Source organism: Scyliorhinus torazame, chromosome 14 (assembly GCF_047496885.1).
Source record: "Scyliorhinus torazame isolate Kashiwa2021f chromosome 14, sScyTor2.1, whole genome shotgun sequence".
In the NCBI taxonomy this organism is placed as follows: Eukaryota; Metazoa; Chordata; class Chondrichthyes; order Carcharhiniformes; family Scyliorhinidae; genus Scyliorhinus; species Scyliorhinus torazame.
The window spans coordinates 225,766,316-225,788,603 of NC_092720.1; the positions used below are offsets into that span (position 1 = coordinate 225,766,316).

At 55.1% G+C, this 22,288-nt stretch overlaps 1 protein-coding gene across 6 annotated transcripts in view; it reads left to right on the plus strand.

Annotated features, from left to right (window-relative positions):
• LOC140390590 (uncharacterized) overlaps positions 1-22,288 on the plus strand; it is a 180,017-nt gene that overhangs the window by 136,045 nt on the left and 21,684 nt on the right. For 4 of the 6 annotated variants that reach the window (XM_072475802.1, XM_072475803.1, XM_072475808.1 and 1 more), the window contains one exon: positions 13,781-13,906. The exons of the other annotated variants lie outside the window; for them this stretch is intronic. In XM_072475802.1, coding sequence (XP_072331903.1) covers positions 13,781-13,906 — 126 coding nt within the window. The remainder of the gene's footprint in view (positions 1-13,780; positions 13,907-22,288) is intronic. 6 annotated transcript variants of the gene reach the window in all.

A 22,288-nucleotide genomic window follows, 5' to 3' on the forward strand; every position in this document is an offset into this window, starting at 1 on the left:
GTTCCAGACCGTCACCCCCCCTCCCAGACAGAGCGTTCCAGACCCTCTCCCCCCCCTCCCAGACAGAGCGTTCCAGACCCGCCTCTTCCCCCCCCCCTCCCAGACAGAGCGTTCCAGACCCTCTCCCCCCCCCCCCCCAGACAGAGCGTTCCAGACCCGCCTCTCCCCCCCTCCCAGACAGAGTGTTCCAGACCCACCTCTTCCCCCCCCTCCCAGAGAGAGCGTTACAGTCCCGCCTCGCCCCCCCCCCAGACAGAGCGTTCCAGACCCTCTCCCCCCCCTTCCAGACAGAGCGTTCCAGACCCTCTTCCCCCCCCCCAGACAGAGCGTTCCAGACCCTCTCCCCCCCTCCCAGACAGAGCGTTCCAGACCCTCTCCCCCCCCCTTCCAGACAGAGCGTTCCAGACCCTCTTCCCCCCCCCCCCAGACAGAGTGTTCCAGACCCTCTCCCCCCCTCCCAGACAGAGCGTTCCAGACCCGCCTCTCCCCCACCCTTCCAGACAGAGCGTTCCAGACCCTCTCCCCCCCCCCTCCCAGACAGAGCGTTCCAGACCCGCCTCTTCCCCCCCTCCCAGACAGAGCGTTCCAGACCCTCTTCCCCCCCCCTCCCAGACAGAGCGTTCCAGACCCGCCTCTCCCCCCCTCCCAGACAGAGCGTTCCAGACCCTCACCCCCCCTCCCAGACAGAGCGTTCCAGACCCTCTCCCCCCCCCTCCCAGACAGAGCGTTCCAGACCCGCCTCTTCCCCCCCCGTTCCAGACAGAGCGTTCCAGACCCTCTTCCCCCCCCCCCCCCCCAGACAGAGCGTTCCAGACCCTCTCCCCCCCCCTCCCAGACAGAGCGTTCCAGACCCTCTTCCCCCCCCCCCCAGACAGAGCGTTCCAGACCCGCCTCCCCCCTCCCAGACAGAGCGTTCCAGACCCTCTCCCCCTCCCAGACAGAGCGTTCCAGACCCGCCTCTTCCCCCCCCCTCCCAGACAGAGCGTTCCAGACCCTCTCCCCCTCCCAGACAGAGCGTTGCAGACCCTCTCCCCCCCCTCCAGACAGAGCGTTCCAGACCCTCTCCCCACTCCCAGACAGAGCGTTGCAGACCCTCTCCCCCCCCCCTCCCAGACAGAGCGTTCCAGACCCTCTCCCCACTCCCAGACAGAGCGTTCCAGACCCGCCTCTCCCCCCCTCCCAGACAGAGCGTTACAGACCCTCTTTCCCCCCCCCTCCTAGACAGAGCGTTCCAGACCCTCTTCCCCATCCCCTCCCAGACAGAGCGTTCCAGACCCTCACCCCCCTCTGGGGAAAACAACTTTTCCTCAAATCTCCCCTGAACCTTCCGCCCCTAACCTTGAACTTGTGTCCCCCTCGTAACTGACCCTTCAACTAAGGGGACCAGCTGCTCCCTATCCTCCCTGTCCGTGCCCCTCAGAATCCTGTCCACCTCGATCAGGTCGCCCCTCAGTCTTCTCTCCTCCTGAGAAAACAACCCAAACCCCAACCTCTCTTCATAACTGAAATGTTCCATCCCAGCAACATCCTGGTGAATCTCCCCTGCACCCCCTCCAGTGCAATCACATCCTTCCTATAATGTGGCGACCAGAACTGCACTCAGTGCTCCAGCTGTGGCCTCACCAAGCTTCTATACAACTCCACCATGACCCCCTGCTGTTGTAATCTCTGCCTCGATTGATAAAAGCGAGTGTCCGATGTGCCTTTTTCACCCCCCTATTAACCTGCCCTTCTGCCTTCAGAGATCTGTGGACAAACTCGCCAAGGTCCCTCTGTTCCTGGGAACTTCCCAGTGTCAGGCCGCTCATTGAATATTTCCTTGTCGTGTTCCTCCTTCCAGAGTGATCACCGCGCACGTTTCAGGGTTAAATTCCATCTGCCACTTACCCGCCCATTTAACCATCCCGTCAATATCTTCCTGTAACAAGGCTCTCAGCCTCACTGTTAACCACCCGGACAATCTTTGTGTCACCCACAACCTTACTGATCCGACCCCCACATCGTCATCTCTGTCGTTTATATAAATGACAGACAATAGGGGGCCCAGCACGGATCCCTGTGATACGCCACTGGTCACCGGCTTCCAGTCACTAACGCAGCCGTCGGTCATCGCCCTCTGTCTCCTACAGCTCAGCCAGCTTTGAATCCACCTGCTCAGGTTCCCCTGTATCCCATGTGTATTTGCCGTCTCCCATGTGGAACTTGTCAAAGGCTTTGCTGAAATCCACATAAACTACATCAACCGCATCGCCACACGTGGTCACATGCTCAAAAAATCAATCAAACGTGTGAGGCATGACCTCCCTCTGACAGCCATGCTGCCTATCCTGATCAAACCTCCTCCTCCCCCGATCAAACCTCCCCTACCCCGATCAAACCTCCCCTACCCCGATCAAACCTCCCCTACCCCAATCAAACCTCCCCCTCCCCCGATCAAACCTCCCCTACCCCGATCAAACCTCCCCCTCCCCGATCAAACCTCCCCTACCCCGATCAAACCTCCCCCTCCCCGATCAAACCTCCCCTACCCCGATCAAACCTCCCCCTCCCCCAATCAAACCTCCCCTCCCCGATCAAACCTCCCCTCCCCCGATCAAACCTCCCCTACCCCGATCAAACCTCCCCTACCCCCGATCAAACCTCCCCTACCCCGATCAAACCTCCCCTACCCCGATCAAACCTCCCCCTCCCCCGATCAAACCTCCCCCTCCCCTGATCAAACCTCCCCTCCCCCGATCAAACCTCCCCTACCCCGATCAAACCTCCCCCTCCCCCGATCAAACCTCCCCCTCCCCCGATCAAACCTCCGCCTCCCCGATCAAACCTCCCCTACCCCGATCAAACCTCCCCCGCCCCCGATCAAACCTCCCCTACCCCTGATCAAACCTCCCCCTCCCCCGATCAAACCTCCCCTACCCCGATCAAACCTCCCCCTACCCCGATCAAACCTCCCCCTCCCCCGATCAAACCTCCCCCTCCCCTGATCAAACCTCCCCTACCCCCGATCAAACCTCCCCTCCCCCGATCAAACCTCCCCTCCCGCTGATCAAACCTCCCCTCCCCCGATCAAACCTCCCCCTCCCCGATCAAACCTCCCCTACCCCTGATCAAACCTCCCCTCCCCCTGATCAAACCTCCTCCTCCCCGATCAAACCTCCCCTACCCCTGATCAAACCTCCCCTACCCCGATCAAACCTCCCCTCCCCCTGATCAAACCTCCCCCTCCCACGATCAAACCTCCCCTACGCCGATCAAACCTCCCCTACCACTGATCAAACCTCCCCCTCCCCCGATCAAACCTCCCCTACCCCGATCAAACCTCCCCTACCCCGATCAAACCTCCCCCTCCCCCTGATCAAACCTCCCCCTCCCCCGATCAAACCTCCCCCTCCCCCTGATCAAACCTCCCCCTCCCCCGATCAAACCTCCCCTACCAAGATCAAACCTCCCCTTCCCCCTGATCAAACCTCCCCCTCCCCCGATCAAACCTCCCCCTCCCCCGATCAAACCTCCCTCTCCCGCTGATCAAACCTCCCCTCCCCCGATCAAACCTCCCCCTCCCCGATCAAACCTCCCCTACCCCCGATCAAACCTCCCCTCCCCCTGATCAAACCTCCCCCTCCCCCGATCAAACCTCCCCCTCCCCCTGATCAAACCTCCCCCTCCCCGATCAAACCTCCCCTACCCCTGATCAAACCTCCCCTACCCCGATCAAACCTCCCCTCCCCCTGATCAAACCTCCCCCTCCCCCGATCAAACCTCCCCTACCACTGATCAAACCTCCCCCTCCCCCGATCAAACCTCCCCTACCCCGATCAAACCTCCCCTACCCCGATCAAACCTCCCCCTCCCCTGATCAAACCTCCCCCTCCCCCGATCAAACCTACCCCTCCCCCTGATCAAACCTCCCCCTCCTCCGATCAAACCTCCCCTACCCCCGATCAAACCTCCCCTACCCCCGATCAAACCTCCCCCTCCCCCGATCAAACCTCCCCTACCCCGATCAAACCTCCCCCTCCCCCGATCAAACCTCCCCTACCACGATCAAACCTCCCCCTACCCCTGATCAAACCTCCCCCTCCCCCGATCAAACCTCCCCCTCCCCCGATCAAACCTCCCCTACCCCTGATCAAACCTCCCCTACCCCGATCAAACCTCCCCCTCCCCGATCAAACCTCCCCCTCCCCCGATCAAACCTCCCCTCCCCCGATCAAACCTCCCCTACCCCGATCAAACCTCCCCTACCCCGATCAAACCTCCCCCTCCCCCGATCAAACCTCCCCCTCCCCTGATCAAACCTCCCCTCCCCCGATCAAACCTCCCCTACCCCGATCAAACCTCCCCCTCCCCCGATCAAACCTCCCCCTCCCCCGATCAAACCTCCCCCTCCCCTGATCAAACCTCCCCTCCCCCGATCAAACCTCCCCTACCCCGATCAAACCTCCCCCTCCCCGATCAAACCTCCCCCTCCCCCGATCAAACCTCCCCTACCCCGATCAAACCTCCCCCGCCCCCGATCAAACCTCCCCTACCCCTGATCAAACCTCCCCCTCCCCCGATCAAACCTCCCCTACCCCGATCAAACCTCCCCTACCCCGATCAAACCTCCCCCTCCCCCGATCAAACCTCCCCCTCCCCTGATCAAACCTCCCCTACCCCCGATCAAACCTCCCCCTCCCCCGATCAAACCTCCCCCTCCCGCTGATCAAACCTCCCCTCCCCCGATCAAACCTCCCCCTCCCCGATCAAACCTCCCCTACCCCTGATCAAACCTCCCCTCCCCCTGATCAAACCTCCTCCTCCCCGATCAAACCTCCCCTACCCCTGATCAAACCTCCCCTACCCCGATCAAACCTCCCCTCCCCCTGATCAAACCTCCCCTCCCCCGATCAAACCTCCCCCTCCCCCTGATCAAACCTCCCCCTCGCCCTGATCAAACCTCCCCCTCCCACGATCAAACCTCCCCTACCCCGATCAAACCTCCCCTACCACTGATCAAACCTCCCCCTCCCCCGATCAAACCTCCCCTACCCCGATCAAACCTCCCCTACCCCGATCAAACCTCCCCTACCCCGATCAAACCTCCCCCTCCCCCTGATCAAACCTCCCCCTCCCCCGATCAAACCTCCCCTCCCCCTGATCAAACCTCCCCCTCCCCCGATCAAACCTCCCCTACCAAGATCAAACCTCCCCTCCCCCTGATCAAACCTCCCCCTCCCCCGATCAAACCTCCCCCTCCCCCGATCAAACCTCCCTCTCCCGCTGATCAAACCTCCCCTCCCCCGATCAAACCTCCCCCTCCCCGATCAAACCTCCCCTACCCCCGATCAAACCTCCCCTCCCCCTGATCAAACCTCCCCCTCCCCCGATCAAACCTCCCCCTCCCCCTGATCAAACCTCCCCCTCCCCGATCAAACCTCCCCTACCCCTGATCAAACCTCCCCTACCCCGATCAAACCTCCCCTCCCCCTGATCAAACCTCCCCCTCCCCCGATCAAACCTCCCCTACCACTGATCAAACCTCCCCCTCCCCCGATCAAACCTCCCCTACCCCGATCAAACCTCCCCTACCCCGATCAAACCTCCCCCTCCCCTGATCAAACCTCCCCCTCCCCCGATCAAACCTACCCCTCCCCTGATCAAACCTCCCCCTCCTCCGATCAAACCTCCCCTACCCCCGATCAAACCTCCCCCTCCCCCGAGCAAACCTCCCCTACCCCGATCAAACCTCCCCTACCCCGATCAAACCTCCCCCTCCCCCGATCAAACCTCCCCTACCACAATCAAACCTCCCCCTACCCCGATCAAACCTCCCCTCCCCCTGATCAAACCTCCCCTACCCCTGATCAAATCTCCCCCTCCCCCGATCAAACCTCCCCTCCCCCTGATCAAACCTCCCACCCCCCCGATCAAACCTCCCCTACCCCTGATCAAACCTCCCCTACCCCTGATCAAACCTCCCCTACCCCTGATCAAACCTCCCCTACCCCTGATCAAACCTCCCCTACCCCCGATCAAACCTCCCCTACCCCCGATCAAACCTCCCCTACCCCCGATCAAACCTCCCCTCCCCCTGATCAAACCTCCCCCTCCCCCGATCAAACCTCCCCTCCCCCGATCAAACCTCCCCTCCCCTGATCAAACCTCCCCTACCCCTGATCAAACCTCCCCCTCCCCCGATCAAACCTCCCCCTCCCCCTGATCAAACCTCCCCCTCCCCGATCAAACCTCCCCTACCCCTGATCAAACCTCCCCTACCCCGATCAAACCTCCCCTCCCCCTGATCAAACCTCCCCCTCCCCCGATCAAACCTCCCCTACCACTGATCAAACCTCCCCCTCCCCCGATCAAACCTCCCCTACCCCGATCAAACCTCCCCTACCCCGATCAAACCTCCCCCTCCCCTGATCAAACCTCCCCCTCCCCCGATCAAACCTACCCCTCCCCCTGATCAAACCTCCCCCTCCTCCGATCAAACCTCCCCTACCCCCGATCAAACCTCCCCCTCCCCCGAGCAAACCTCCCCTACCCCGATCAAACCTCCCCTACCCCGATCAAACCTCCCCCTCCCCCGATCAAACCTCCCCTACCACGATCAAACCTCCCCCTACCCCGATCAAACCTCCCCTCCCCCTGATCAAACCTCCCCTACCCCTGATCAAATCTCCCCCTCCCCCGATCAAACCTCCCCTCCCCCTGATCAAACCTCCCACCCCCCCGATCAAACCTCCCCTACCCCTGATCAAACCTCCCCTACCCCTGATCAAACCTCCCCTACCCCTGATCAAACCTCCCCTACCCCCGATCAAACCTCCCCTACCCCCGATCAAACCTCCCCTACCCCCGATCAAACCTCCCCTACCCCCGATCAAACCTCCCCTCCCCCTGATCAAACCTCCCCCTCCCCCGATCAAACCTCCCCTCCCCCGATCAAACCTCCCCTCCCCCTGATCAAACCTCCCCTACCCCTGATCAAACCTCCCCCTCCCCCGATCAAACCTCCCCTCCCCCTGATCAAACCTCCCAGCCCCCCGATCAAACCTCCCCTACCCCTGATCAAACCTCCCCTACCCCTGATCAAACCTCCCCTACCCCTGATCAAACCTCCCCTACCCCCGATCAAACCTCCCCCTCCCCCGATCAAACCTCCCCTCCCCCGATCAAACCTCCCCTACCCCGATCAAACCTCCCCCGCCCCCGATCAAACCTCCCCTACCCCTGATCAAACCTACCCCTCCCCCTGTGTGTTGTTAATCAGGTCCTGTCCTTGTCCTGGTCTCTAGATGGACTGGCCACCAGGTGTCGTGTTTCTTGTCTTATACTGTCTCTGTCCTTGCCTGTGATTGGCTGTCGTGTTATGTGTGCTAATTTGTCTGTTGGTCTGTCTATCATGATGTGTGTGTTTGAATATCATGACATCCCCTCTTTTTTTTTACAAGATTATGAGCCTACGTGGTTATAAATATGAATGTGTCCTGAGTGCAGCTGAAGGTGTGAGTGCGTGATATTTACAGCAGGTACATGTGGCGTAACTATATACAAGGGGCGATGTCGGGTGTGTCATGCTAACGAGGTTGTACCATAACAAAACAAGAAAAAACTTTGAAGTGTGGTCCGGTCAAACGAGATCTGGAACGATTAAACAGTGACATGTTACAATTCAATAGTTGCTAAACTTTGACGTGTGAACAGTCTCATAAGTCCAGTCGAGTAGGTGGGCGACAAATTTGGGTTGACCGCCTCAAGGGTGCGTCGAGAACCACCGGCTGAGGTACGAGCCTGGCCACGGGCGGCGATGGAAGGGGCATGGTCTGTGGCAGCTCCACGAAGTCACTATCAGGAACCAGTGGAGGACACGGCGTCTGTGTAGGGTCCCGTTGCGAGCGTGGAAGGAGGCGAAGGGCTTGGCGATTGCACCTACGCACGGATCCATCCGGCATTCGTACCAGGAACGAGCGGGGAGCCACGCGTCGGAGACCTTCGGCAGGTGCTGACCAGCCACCATTTGGTAGGTGAATGCGGACGTTGTCTCCAGGGGCCAGGGCGGGAAGATCAGTTGCCCGTATGTCGTACAATCTCTTCTGGCGACCGCGCTGCAGTTGCATCTTATGCAGTACCGGAGCATGGTCTATTGTTGGTGTCAGGATGGAAGGCACAGTGGTTCTGAGGGTGCGACCCATCAGCAGCTGTGCTGGCGAGAGACCCGTGGCTAGCGGGGCCGAGCGATAGGCCAGCAGGGCGAGGTGAAAGTCCGACCCGGCAGCAGCAGCCTTGCAGAGGAGCCGCTTGGCGATGTGAACGCCCTTCTCCGCCTTTCCATTGGACTGGGGATGCAGAGGGCTGGACGTCACATGTGTGAAGCCATACGAAGCAGCAAAGGACGACCATTCCTGGCTGGCGAAACAGGGCCCATTGTCCGACATGACAGTCATCGGAATGCCGTGGCGAGCGAAGGTGTCTTTGCCCTGATGACCGCAGACAACGTCAGATCGTGCAGGCGTATGACTTCTGGGTAATTGGAGAAGTAGTCCATGATGACAACATAGTCCATGCCAAGCGCGTGAAATAGGTCGACACCCACCTTTGCCCAGGGGGACGTCACCAGCTCATGGGGCAGAAGCGTCTCAGGAGGTTGCGCCGGCTGAAACCTTTGGCAGGTTGTACAGTTGATCACCATGTTGGCAATATCGTCACTGATGCCCGGCCAGTATACCGCCTCTCGGGCCCTCCGTCTGCACTTCTCGACCCCCAAGTGGCCTTCGTGTAGTTGATCGAGAACCAGCTGGCGCATGCTGTGCGGAATCACAATCCGGTCCAGCTTCAGAAGGACAGCATCAATGGTGGCTAGGTCGTCTCGTACATTACGGAACTGCGGGCACTGCCCTTTGAGCCATCCTCCCGTCATGTGGCGCATCACTCGCTGTAGAAGGGGGTCGGCCGCTGTCTCTCGGCGGATACGGGCCAGACTGGAGTCGTCAGCCGGCAGATTTGCCGCTGTCAAGGCCACTTGTGCCTCGACTTGACATACGAACCCCTCCGCATCTGGTGGTGTACTCACTGCTCGGGATAGGGCATCCGCCACGATGAGGTCCTTCCCTGGAGTGTAGATCAGTTGGAAATCATACCTCCTGAGTTTAAGTAGGATGCGCTGGAGGCGAGGGGTCATGTCGTTCAGGTCCTTGTTTATTATGTTGACCAGGGGGCGGTGGTCAGTTTCGACCGTGGAAGACCATATACATAATCGTGGAACTTGTCCAAACCGGTTAGCAAGCCCAGGCATTCTTTTTAGATTTGTGCGTAGTGCTGCTCTGTGGGGGTCATGGCCCGCGAGGCATAGTCAACCGGGGCCCATGACGACGTGTCATCCCTCTGCAGGAGCACTGCTCCAATGCCGGATTGGCTGGCATCAGTTGAGATTTTGGTGGGACGAGACGTGTCGAAGAACGCCAACACTGGTGCCGTGGCCAGTTTGCGTTTGAGCTCCTCCCATTCCAGCTGGTGCGATTGTTGCCACTGGAACTCTGTAGATTTTTTTACGAGATGGCGCAGAGCCGTTGTGTGGGAGGCAAGGTTGGGAATGGATTTCCCTAGGAAGTTGACCATGCCAAGGAATCGTAGGACAGCCTTCTTGTCGGCCGGCCGCGGCATGGCTGTGATGGCGCTCACCTTGTCTGCATCCGGACGGACCCCTGACCGGGAGATGTGGTCCCCCAGGAACTTCAATTCGGTCTGGCCAAAGGCGCACTTGGCTCGGTTGAGGCGCAGGCCGTTTTCCCGTATGCGGGCAAAAACGAGTTGGAGACGATATATGTGCTCCTGCGGTGTGGTGGACCAGATGATGATATCGTCCACATATACGCGTACCCCTTCGATGCCTTCCATCATCTGCTCCATGATCCTATGAAAGACCTCGGATGCCGAGATGATGCCAAATGGCATCCGGTTGTAGCAGAATCTGCCGAAAGGGGTGTTGAAGGTACATAGCTTTCGGCTGGACGGGTCCAGTTGGATCTGCCAAAATCCTTTCGAAGCATCCAGTTTGGTGAATATCTTGGCTTGGGCCATTTCACTGGTGATTTCCTCCCGTTTAGGTATGGGATAATATTCCCGCATAATGTTATTATTGAGGTCTTTAGGGTCTATACAGATGCGGAGCTCGCCGGAGGGCTTCTTGACACACACCATGGAGCTGACCCATGGCGTGGGCTCCGTGACCCTGGATAGGACCCCTTGGTCCTGGAGATCCTGCAGCTGCTGCTTGGGGCGGTCTTTAAGTGGCGCAGGAACCCTGCGAGGTGCGTGAACGACCGGGATGGCGTCCGGTTTGAGGCGAATTCGGTAGGTGTATGGCAGTGTTCCCATGCCTTCAAATGCCTCCTGGTTGTGAGCGAGGAGCGATTGGAGCTGTGCGTAGAACTCAGCATCCGGGAAGTCAGATGTGTCGTCTGGAGAGAGAGACAGAATTCGCTGTACAAGGTGGAGAGCCTTGCATGCCTGTGCGCCCAGCAGGGAGTCCTTCGATGAGCCAACTATCTCGAACGAGAGTGTGGCCGTGTGTGTTCTGTGTGTCACCTGGAGCTGGCAGGATCCCATGGCCGGGATAACGTTCCCGTTGTAGTCGACCATCTTGCACCGGGATGGCTGGATAGGTAGTTTGACCTTCATGGCATAGAAGGCTGACCATGCTCTGAGGTTGGCGGAGGCGCCAGTGTCCAGGCGGAAAGTGATCGGCGATCGGTTGACCGTCAGGGTGGCACTCCATTCATCGGCCGGATTGATGGTGTTGACCCGGTTCACATCAATGACCGCAACCCGGAAGGCGTCTTGGTCATCTGTGTCGTCGGTTTGGATGTCCTGTTGTGGAGGCTGGATGGTCCGCACGTGTCTGCGAGGTTGTCGGAGATGTGGAAGATCCACAGGTTGAACCGCTCGACAGTCGGCATCGTAGTGGCCCATCTTGCCACAGCGTAGGCATTGTCGGGTTTTTGCAGGACATTGCCCTTTTAAATGTGCAGCTCCACAATTGCCGCACATCATGACGTCACGGCGTTCGTTACGCCACTGCGCATGCGCAGTTCGGTCTTGCATCGGGCGCGCCTGCGCAGTGCGTCCCTCGATGTTGCCGTTGGTTTTGGCGGGCACAAGCGCGGGAGACCTCGAAAAGCGCGCGAAACGGCCGCCCTTGTCCGGGCCGTGGGCCGGGAGGTACTCGATTGCCTGGATGCGTTCGGCCTCGTGGGCGGCCTGGCTTGCCGATTCGATCGTGTGGGACCCCCTCCGTGCCGATTCGGTCGCCTGAAATTGGGCAAAGCGGCTGGGCGCATTTTCATGGAGGACACAGGCTTCAACTGCAGATGTTAAGGTCAGGCCTTTAATTTTAAGAAGCTGCTGGCGTAGGCCACTGGAGGCAACGCCAAAAACAATCTGGTCCCGGATCATGGACTCTGAGGTGGTGCCGTAACCGCAGGACTGCGCGAGTATGCGGAGGTGCGTCAGAAAGGGTTGAAAGAGCTCATCCTTACCTTGCAGGCGTTGCTGAAAGATATACCTTTCAAAGCTTTCATTTACCTCAACGTTGAAGTGCTGGTCGAGCTTGAGGAGGACCGTGTCATACTTGGATTGGTTCTCGCCTTCCGCGAACACCAAGGAGTTGTATACATCGATGGCGTGCTGACCTGCGGTAGTGAGGAGTATGGCAATCTTTGTTTCGTCCGAGGCACCCTGTTTTTCGTTGGCTCGCATGTACAGTTCAAATCACTGCTTGAAAAGCTTCCAATTGGTGCCCAGGTTCCCAGCGACTTGCAACGGCTGCGGTTTGTTGTTGATGTCCATGGCTCAGGATGGCAGATTTGCCGGCAGGTATCGATCCACTCACTTGGTACCATGTGGTGTTGGGTGCGCTGAGGTACAGATGAACCAACACAGTTGTATTTGGTACAACGCTGTTTTATTCCAACTTGCTATTTACAGATTTGTCTTGATACTCTGCACGTGGTGACTCCCTGAGTGTGTTGTTAATCAGGTCCTGTCCTTGTCCTGGTCTCTAGATGGACTGGCCACCAGGTGTCGTGTTTCTTGTCTTATACTGTCTCTGTCCTTGTCTGTGATTGGCTGTCGTGTTATGTGTGCTAATTTGTCTGTTGGTCTGTCTACCATGATGTGTGTGTTTGAATATCATGACAAAACCTACCCCTCCGCCTGATCAAACCTCCCCTCCCACTGATCAAACCTCCCCTACCCCTGATCAAACCTCCCCCTACCCCTGATCAAACCTACCCCTACCCCTGATCAAACCTACCCCTCCCCCTGATCAAACCTCCCCTACCCCTGATCAAACCTACCCCTACTCCTGATCAAACCTCGCCTACCCCCTGATCAAACCTACCCCGACCCCTGATCAAACCTCCCCTATCCCTGATCAAACCTACCCCTCCCCCTGATCAAACTTCCCCTACCCCTGATCAAACCTACCCCTACTCCTGATCAAACCTCGCCTACCCCTGATCAAACCTACCCCTACCCCTGATCAAACCTCGCCTACCCCTGATCAAACCTACGGGTCTTTGAGGAGGGGGTTGGACAGACTGAGGGAGGAGCGGGGTGTTTTTGAGGAGGGGGTTAGACAGACTGAGGGAGGAGCGGAGTGTCTTTGAGGAGGGGGTTAGACAGACTGAGATTGGGCTTGCTTCCAGTGGAGTTTAGAAGAGTGAGGAGGTGAATTATTGGAAGTGTAGACGTCCTGAGCGGCCTTGGGCAGGTGGCTGTGGAAAGGATGTGGCCGTGGGTGAGCTGGTCTTGGATTCAGTCCGCACAGACACGATGGGCTGAATGGCTTCCCGCTGTGGATTGGATTGGATTGGATTTGTTTATTGTCACGTGTACCGAGGTCCAGTGAAAAGTATTTTTCCGCGAGCAGCTCAACAGATCATTAAATACATGGAAATAAAATAAAAGAAAATACATAATAGGGCAACACAACATATACAATGTAAGCATACAAGGTGAAGCATACAGGGTGTAGTGTTAATGAGGTCAGTCCATAAGAGGGTCATTTAGGAGTCTGGTGACAGTGGGGAAGAAGCTGTTTTTGAGTCTGTTCGTGCGTGTTCTCAGACTTCTGTATCTCCTGCCCGATGGAAAAAGTTGGAAGAGTGAGTAAGCCGGGTGGGAGGGATCTTTGATTATGCTGCCCGCTTTCCCCAGGCAGCGGGAGGTGTAGATGGAGTCAATGGATGGGAGGCAGGTTCGTGTGATGGACTGGGCGGTGTTCACGACTCTCTGAAGTTTCTTGCGGTCCTGGGCCGAGCAGTTGCCATACCAGGCTGTGATGCAGCCCGATAGGATGCTTTCTATGGTGCATCTGTAAAAGTTGGTAAGAGTCAATGTGGACATGCCGAATTTCCTTAGTTACCTGAGGAAGTATAGGCGCTGTTGTGCTTTCTTGGCGGTAGCGTCGACGTGGGTGGACCAGGACAGATTGCTGTGCTGTGATGGTTGTACAGACAGCCACTTCCTGTGGCACATAGCGGCCCTGAACCCTCTTGTACAACCTGCCTTCTGCATCAACCACAGCCTGTAACAGTCGGATATTGTTATTGAGAGGCCGCACACTTCCTGTCAGAATAGAGGCAGAATTGTTTTATTGGCTGGAATCTCTATTTTCTCATCCTTTGCATCATTCTAATGTTTCAGCGAAAGCTTTCTTGTTGCAAACAGAACTAATCTTTACAGAATGTAAGACATTGCCCTGAATCATCATTGTTTGTTTGTTTTTTGCCAGGATTTAACCTCGGGTATAAAGTCTCTGCAGGAATCGGGTGCGTTCAGTGTTTGGCGGTCACTTGCTACGTCGTCACACTCTTCCTGCGACGGCAGACTGAACAATCTCCCTTCTTAGCCAACATCTGTAAGTTGCCACAGTCAGATTTCTGCCCTCTGCCTGCCTGCTCCCGTCCCCTGCCCAGTCGTCCCCTGTTCTGAGTCAGTTTGAAACTCATACAGGGTGTAAAGCAGGTCAGCCAAGCTTCAGGAAGGAACGTGCTCAGGGGTAGTTTCCACAATGACCCTGCTTCAAAGTGACCCCACCCCTCTCCTCGATCCCCCCCCCCATTAATCAACAATCTGCTGAGCCTTACAAACACTGAAAGACCCCGCTCCCCCTGCTCTTTGGGGAAGAGATTTCCACAGATTCACCTCCCTCTGAGAAATAATTCCTCCTCACCTCCATCTTATCTTTCAACAGTGACCCCGAGTTCTACTCTCCCACAAGAGGGGTCCATCCTCTCCACAGCCAGCCTGTCAACACCCCTCAGCACCTGATCACGTCGCCTCGAAACTCCTCGAAACTCCAGTGGATTCAAGCCCAACCTCTTCCCCCCCCCTTTCCTCATCCGACATCCCGCCCATCCCTGGGATCAATCTCGGAACCGCTTCCAACTCATTCACAATTCCCTGAAATACGAAGACCATTACCGCCCACAACACTCCAGATGTGGTCTCGCAAACGTCCTGCGCAACTGTAGCAGAACCTCTCGACTTTTATATTCAATTCCCCCTCACAATAAACAAGTACATCTCAACTTTGCTCAGTACTCACGGCATGATTCATGCACTCGGACACCCTCTGCACCTCGGAGCTCGGCAGCCCCTTACCATTTAGATCATCGTTTTATTCTTCTTGCCACAATGGACAATTTCACGTGTGCCCACATTGTCCTCCGCTTGTCAGATGTTTACTCACTCACTTCACCTGTCTGTGTCCCTGTGTCGCCTCCTTATGTCATCTTCACAATTTACATTGCCAACCATCTTAGTGTCATCAGCAAATTTCTGGGGTGATTCTCGGAGCCGGGCCGGAGAATCGCCTCGACACGCGATTCCCTGAGGCGGGGCCGCCGCTTCTCCGGCCCGGATGGGCCGGAGAAGCGACAGAGTCACGCCAGCGCCATTCATCCCTGGTCGCTGCCGGCGGGAACTCTGCGCGAACGGTCAGGGGGGGCGGCCTGTGGAGGGGGGGGGGGGGGAGGCTCCTTCACCGGGGGTGGGGGGAGGGAGGCTCCTTCACCGGGGGGGGGGGGGCATCCGATGGGGTCTGGCCCACAATCGGGGCCCACCAATCGGCGGGCCGGCCTCTCTCCCCCCCCCCCCCCCCCCCCCCCGGGCCTACTGCCCTGGCGGCGGCCGCTGAACACCGACGCCATGTTGAGTCGGGGCCGGCGCGCTAACGATGTCCCCCACGCATGCGCGGGTTGGCGCGGTGCCCATTTGGCGCCGGGAAAGGAGGCTGGAGCGGCGTGAACTACTCCAGCGCCGTGCTGGCCCCCTTAGAATAGGCGTACCCGGGCCCGGTTCGCGTCCTCGTGAAACGCGACGGCGTTCACGCTGGCGCGAACACTTGGGCTCCAATTGGGAGAATCGCCCCCTTAGTAACCGTTCCTTCAGTCCCCTCCTCAAAGTGATTTGCATCAATTGTTCAAAGTGGAGGCCCCAGCACTGATCCCCGTGGCAAAGCACTCGTCATATCTTCATGCTTCCTGACAACCAGGAAAAGACCCGTTCATGCCTACTTTCAGTTTCCTGTTAACTAGCCAATCTCCTGTCCACGCCTATATGTCGTCACCTTGAGCTTTTATTTGCTACAATAACCTTTGATGTGGCACCTTATCAACTTTCCTCCGGAAATCTGACTGGTCCATCCACAGGTTCCCCTTTATACGCAGCACATGCGACTCCTTCAAAAATCTCCAGGAAATGAGCGAAACAGGATTCCCCTTTCACAAAACCCTGTTGACTCTGCCCGATTGCCTTGAATATTTCAAAGTGCTCTGCTTTAACATCTGTAATAATGGCGGCTAACGATTTCCCTAAGACGGATGTCCGGCTAACTGGCCTGTGGTCTCCCACTTTATCTCCCTCCGTTTTGAACAAATAGAACATAGAACATAGAACGATCCAGCGCAGTACAGGCCCTTCGGCCCACGATGTTGCACCGAAACAAAAGCCATCTAACCTACACTATGCCATTATCATCCATATGTTTATCCAATAAACTTTTAAATGCCCTCAATGTTGGCGAGTTCACTACTGTAGCAGGTAGGGCATTCCACGGCCTCACTACTCTTTGCATAAAAAACCTACCTCTGACCTCTGTCCTATATCTATTACCCCTCAGTTTAAAGTTATGTCCCCTCGTGCCAGCCATTTCCATCCGCGGGAGAAGGCTCTCACTGTCCACCCTATCCAACCCCCTGATCATTTTGTATGCCTCTATTAAGTCTCCTCTTAACCTTCTTCTCTCCAACGAAAACAACCTCAAGTCCATCAGACTTTCCTCATAAGATTTTCCCTCCATACCAGGCAACATCCTGGTAAATCTCCTCTGCACCCGCTCCAAAGCCTCCACGTCCTTCCTATAATGCGGTGACCAGAACTGTACGCAATACTCCAAATGCAGCCATACCAGAGTTCTGTACAGCTGCAACATGACCTCCCGACTCCGGAACTCAATCCCTCTACCAATAAAGGCCAACACTCCATAGGCCTTCTTCACCACCCTATCAACCTGGGTGGCAACTTTCAGGGATCTATGTCCATGGACACCTAGATCCCTCTGCTCATCCACACTTCCAAGAACTTTACCATTAGCCAAATATTCCGCATTCCTGTTATTCCTTCCAAAGTGAATCACCTCACACTTCTCTACATTAAACTCCATTTGCCACCTCTCAGCCCAGCTCTGCAGCTTATCTATATCCCTCTGTAACCTGCTACTTCCTTCCACACTATCGACAACACCACCGACTTTAGTATCGTCTGCAAATTTACTCACCCACCCTTCTGCGCCTTCCTCTAGGTCATTGATAAAAATGACAAACAGCAACGGCCCCAGAACAGATCCTTGTGGTACTCCACTTGTGACTGAACTCCATTCTGAACATTTCCCATCAACCACCACCCTCTGTCTTCTTTCAGCTAGCCAATTTCTGATCCACATCTCTAAATCACCCTCAATCCCCAGCCTCCGTATTTTCTGCAAAGCCTACCGTGGGGAACCTTATCAAACGCTTTGCTGAAATCCATATACACCACATCAACTGCTCTACCCTCGTCTACCTGTTCAGTCACCTTCTCAAAGAACTCGATAAGGTTTGTGAGGCATGACCTACCCTTCACAAAGCCATGCTGACTATCCCTGATCATATTATTCCTATCTAGATGATTATAAATCTTGTCTCTTATAATCCCCTCCAAGACTTTACCCACTACAGATGTGAGGCTCACCGGTCTATAGTTGCCGGGGTTGTCTCTGCTCCCCTTTTTGAACAAAGGGACCACATTTGCTGTCCTCCAGTCCTCTGGCACTATTCCTGTAGCCAATGATGACATAAAAATCAAAGCCAATGGTCCAGCAATCTCATCCCTGGCCTCCCAGAGAATCCTAGGATAAATCCCATCAGGTCCCGGGGACTTATCTATTTTCAGCCTGTCCAGAATTGCCAACACCTCTTCCCTACGTACCTCAATGCCATCTAATCTATTTACCTGGAGCTCAGCATTCTCCTCCACAACATTATCTTTTTCCTGAGTGAATACTGACGAAAAATATTCATTTAGTATCTCGCCTATCTCTTCAGACTCTACACACAACTTCCCATCCCTGTCCTTGACTGGTCCTACTCTTTCCCTAGTCATTCGCTTATTCCTGACATACCTATAGAAAGCTTTTGGGTTTTCCTTGATCCTTCCTGCCAAATACTTCTCATGTCCCCTCCTTGCTCGTCTTAGCTCTCTCTTTAGATCCTTCCTCGCTACCTTGTAACTATCCATCGCCCCAATCGAAACTTCACACCTCATCTTCACATAGGCCTCCTTCTTCCTCTTAACAAGAGATTCCACTTCTTTGGTAAACCACGGTTCCCTCGCTCGGCACCTTCCTCCCTGCCTGACCGGTACATACTTATCAAGAACATGCAGTAGCTGATCCTTGAACAAGCCCCACTTATCCAGTGTGTCCAACACTTGCAGCCTACTTCTCCACCTTATCCCCCCCAAGTCACGTCTAATGGCATCATAATTGCCCTTCCCCCAGCTATAACTCTTGCCCTGCGGTGTATACTTATCCCTTTCCATCATTAACGTAAACGTCACCGAATTGTGGTCACTGTCCCCAAAGTGCTCACCTACCTCCAAATCCAACACCTGGCCTGGTTCATTACCCAAAACCAAATCCAACGTGGCCTCGCCTCTTGTTGGCCTGTCAACATATTGTTTCAGGAAACCCTCCTGCACACACTGTCCAAAAAACGACCCATCTAATGTACTCGAACTATATCTTTTCCAGTCAATATTTGGAAAGTTTAAAGTCTCCCATAATAACTACCCTGTTACTTTCGCTCTTATCCAGGATCATCCTCGCCATCCTTTCCTCTACATCCCTAGAACTATTTGGAGGCCTATAAAAAAACTCCCAACAAGGTGACCTCTCCTTTCCTGTTTCTAACCTCAGCCCATACTACCTCGGAAGATGAGTCCCCATCTAGCATCCTCTCCGCCACCGTAATACTGCTCTTGACTAGCAGCGCCACACCTCCCCCTCTTTTGCCTCCTTCTCTGAGCTTACTAAAACACCTAAACCCCGGAACCTGCAATATCCATTCCTGTCCCTGCTCTATCCATGTCTCCGAAATGGCCACAACATCGAAGTCCCAGGTACCAACACATGCTGCCAGTTCCCCTACCTTATTTCGTATACTCCTGGCATTGAAGTAGACACACTTCAAACCACCTACCTGAACACTGGCCCCCTCCTGCGACGTCAAATCTGAGCTCCTGACCTCTATACTCTCATTCTCCCTTACCCTAAAACTACAATCCAGGTTCCCATGCCCCTGCTGCATTAGTTTAAACCCCCCCAAAGAGCACTAACAAATCTCCCCCCCAGGATATTTGTGCCCCGCAGGTTCAGATGTAGACCATCCTGTCTGTAGAGGTCCCACCTTCCCCAGAAAGAGCCCCAGTTATCCAGAAATCTGAATCCCTCCCGCCTGCACCATCCCTGTAGCCACGTGTTTAATTGCTCTCTCTCCCTATTCCTCATCTCACTATCACGTGGCACGGGCAACAACCCAGAGATAACAACTCTGTTTGTTCTAGTTCTGAGCTTCCATCCTAGCTCCCTGAAAGCCTGCCTGACATCCTTATCCCCTTTCCTACCTATGTCGTTAGTGCCAATGTGGACCACGACTTGGGGCTGCTCCCCCTCCCCCTTAAGGACCCGGAAAACACGATCCGAGACATCACGTACCCTTGCACCTGGGAGGCAACATACCAAACGTGAGTCTCTCACGCTCCCACAAAATCTCCTATCTGTGCCCCTGATTATAGAGTCCCCCAATTACTAATGCTCTGCTCCTCTCCCCCCTTCCCTTCTGAGCAACAGGGACAGACTCCGTGCCAGAGGCCCGTACCCCATGGCTTACCCCTGGTAAGTCGTCCCCCCCACAAGTATCCAAAGCGGTATACTTGTTTCTCAGGGGAACGACCGCAGGGGATCCCTGCACTGACTGCTTTTTCCCAGTCCCTCTTACAGTTACCCATCTATCTCCAATCTTTGGTGTAACTAATTCCCTGAAGCTGCTATCTATGACCCCCTCTGCCTCCCGAATGATCCGAAGTTCTTCCAACTCCAGCTCCAGTTCCCTAACTCGGTCTTGGAGGAGCTGGAGATCGCAGCACTTCCTTCAGGTAAAATCAGCAGGGACACTAACGGCATCCCTCACCTCAAACATCCTGCAGGAGGAACATTGCACTCCCTTCCCTGCCATTCCTCTAACTTTCTACCAAGATCTGGCTAACAACTAAATTAAATTTTTAAAAATAATAATAATAATAACAAAATATGGTACTTACCTCAGACCAATGGGTTTTATTATTAGGTTAGAGGAGGAGGGTGGGTGGGAGACACTACACGTGTAGTGTCTCGGGTTTCCTCTCCACCAGAATTTATTGGTGAGGGTCTTCCCAGACGTCCGCGGGTCGACTTCCTGTTCCCGCCTTAAACACTAAAATTAAAAAAAAAAAAAAAATTTAAAGGAGAGACTTACCTCCCAGAAATCACTTCCGCACTGCCCCCGCTGACATGGACTAGCCTGCTCCGCTCCCGCTGAAATCGACTGGCCTGCAAGGTAAGTAAGTTAATCAGTACTTACCTCACCCCAGGCCGCGACCTTTTAAATGGTCCCCTCTGCCTCGCAGCTCCCGCGCTTTTTCAAATTCCCGCGCTGTTTCTAAGGTCCCGGCTCTCACTCCCGAACTAAACAGCTGACCTGCAAGGTAAGTAAGTTAATCAGTTAATGAGTTACATTTGCTATCTTCCAATCTAATGGAACCTTTCCCGAATCCACGGCTCCTTTCTGCAGACAAGCCCCCCCTATCCCTGAGCTCTCACGCTTCTGCTTTGATGTCACCTGCCCTGCCATACTTATCAGCTTTAATCAAATACTCCATTATTTATTCCGTTATTTATTCTCATTTAGATTTTCATTCATCGTATCACAAACTCCAGGGCTATTCTGAATTTTTAGAAAATAGGCCTTGACCACTTATCGGATATTTCCAGACGGCCGCAGTGTGGAGCTGGAGGATGTAGGCCGGGTTCTAAATTGTTACTTTATGTCGGTGTTCATTCGTGAGAGGGACAGTGTGGGTGTAGAAATCAGGCAGAGGATGTGTTCCTGGGGGCCTCCTCAAGGTGGGGGCCTGAACTTGGGAGGGGGGGGGGGGAGAACGGGGAAGCCAGACAAAATGGCACCTCGCCCCATGGGGAGCCTTTTCCACCCCCTGGCCAGCTGAAGACCCTCAGCGGAGATACTCGGCAAGATAGCAAGATGTTCCTCGGTACTACAGCCATCGAAGAAACACCTCACTAAACGCTCCCGAAACCCGCATGGAAATTATTGGCTTGAATCCCACCCCATGTCTATCTTCCTCAGCGGATACGGATAATAAATATTCATCTAGATCTCGCCCAGGTCCTCCGTCACCGTGCACAGATTGCCCCTTTGGTTTCTAATGGGCCGCATTCTCTCCCCTGGTCACCCTCGCCCTCTTAATGTCTTTGTAAAATACCCGGGGTTTTCCGTAATCCCATCTGTCGTGTTGGGTGTTCCGATGCACAAATGATCCAACACAGCTGTAGATGGTACAACTCTGTTTTATTGTCTTAAACAATAACAACTACTAACTGCTGGCTGAGGTTCGTGCTTCACCAGCTAACCTGTGGACCCAGCCCTAGCACTATCTTAGTGAGACACTCAGCACATGGTGTATGTCTGAGTGGCACGCTGTGAGCTCTGTGCTCTGAGCTATCTCCTGGTAGAATGAGCTGGAACTGTGGTGTTCCCTGTTTTATAGTGCGGGTGCTCTCACTGGTGATTGGCTGCGATGTTAGTGCGTGTGCTCTCACTGGTGATTGGCTGCGATGTTAGTGCGTGTGCTCTCACTGGTGATTGGCTGCGATGTTAGTGCGTGTGCTCTCACTGGTGATTGGCTGCGATGTTAGTGCGTGTGCTCTCACTGGTGATTGGCTGCGATGTTAGTGCGTGTGCTCTCACTGGTGATTGGCTGCGATGTTAGTGCGTGTGCTCTCACTGGTGATTGGCTGCGATGTGTGTGTGTTGATTGGTCCGTCTACCTGTCCATCAGTGTGTGTGTGATTGCACCATGATATGTTAATATGGATATCATGACATCCCCCCCTTTTCACAAGGATATGCGCCTACATGGTAATGAATATTGGTGTGTACTGAGTGCAGCTGAGTATGTGTGCGCAATATTTACAACATGTACATGAGGCTAAACTATATACAGAGGAAGGTGTCAGGAGTAACAGAGCAACGAGGTTGTACCAATAACAGAACAAATGCAATCATCAAACATCGAGAGAGAACTTCTGGAACGACAAGAAAGAAACACGTTAACAGTCTGTAAAACGATTCAGTGAGTCCAATGTGCAAACAGGCTCATAAGTCCAGTCTATCAGGTGGGCGACGAATTCGGGTTGACCGCCTCAAGGGTGGGTCAGGATCCACCGGCTGAGGAATGAGCCTGGCCACGGGCGAGAGAGGAAGGGGCAGAGTGGCAGGAAGCTCCACAAAGTCGACATCAGGGACAACAGGAGGGCGTGGCACCGGTGCACAATCTCGTAGCGAGCGCGGAAGCAGCCGAAGGGCCCGCCGATTACGCCGGCGAATGGAGCCATCAGGCATGCGAACCAGGAACGAGCGGGGAG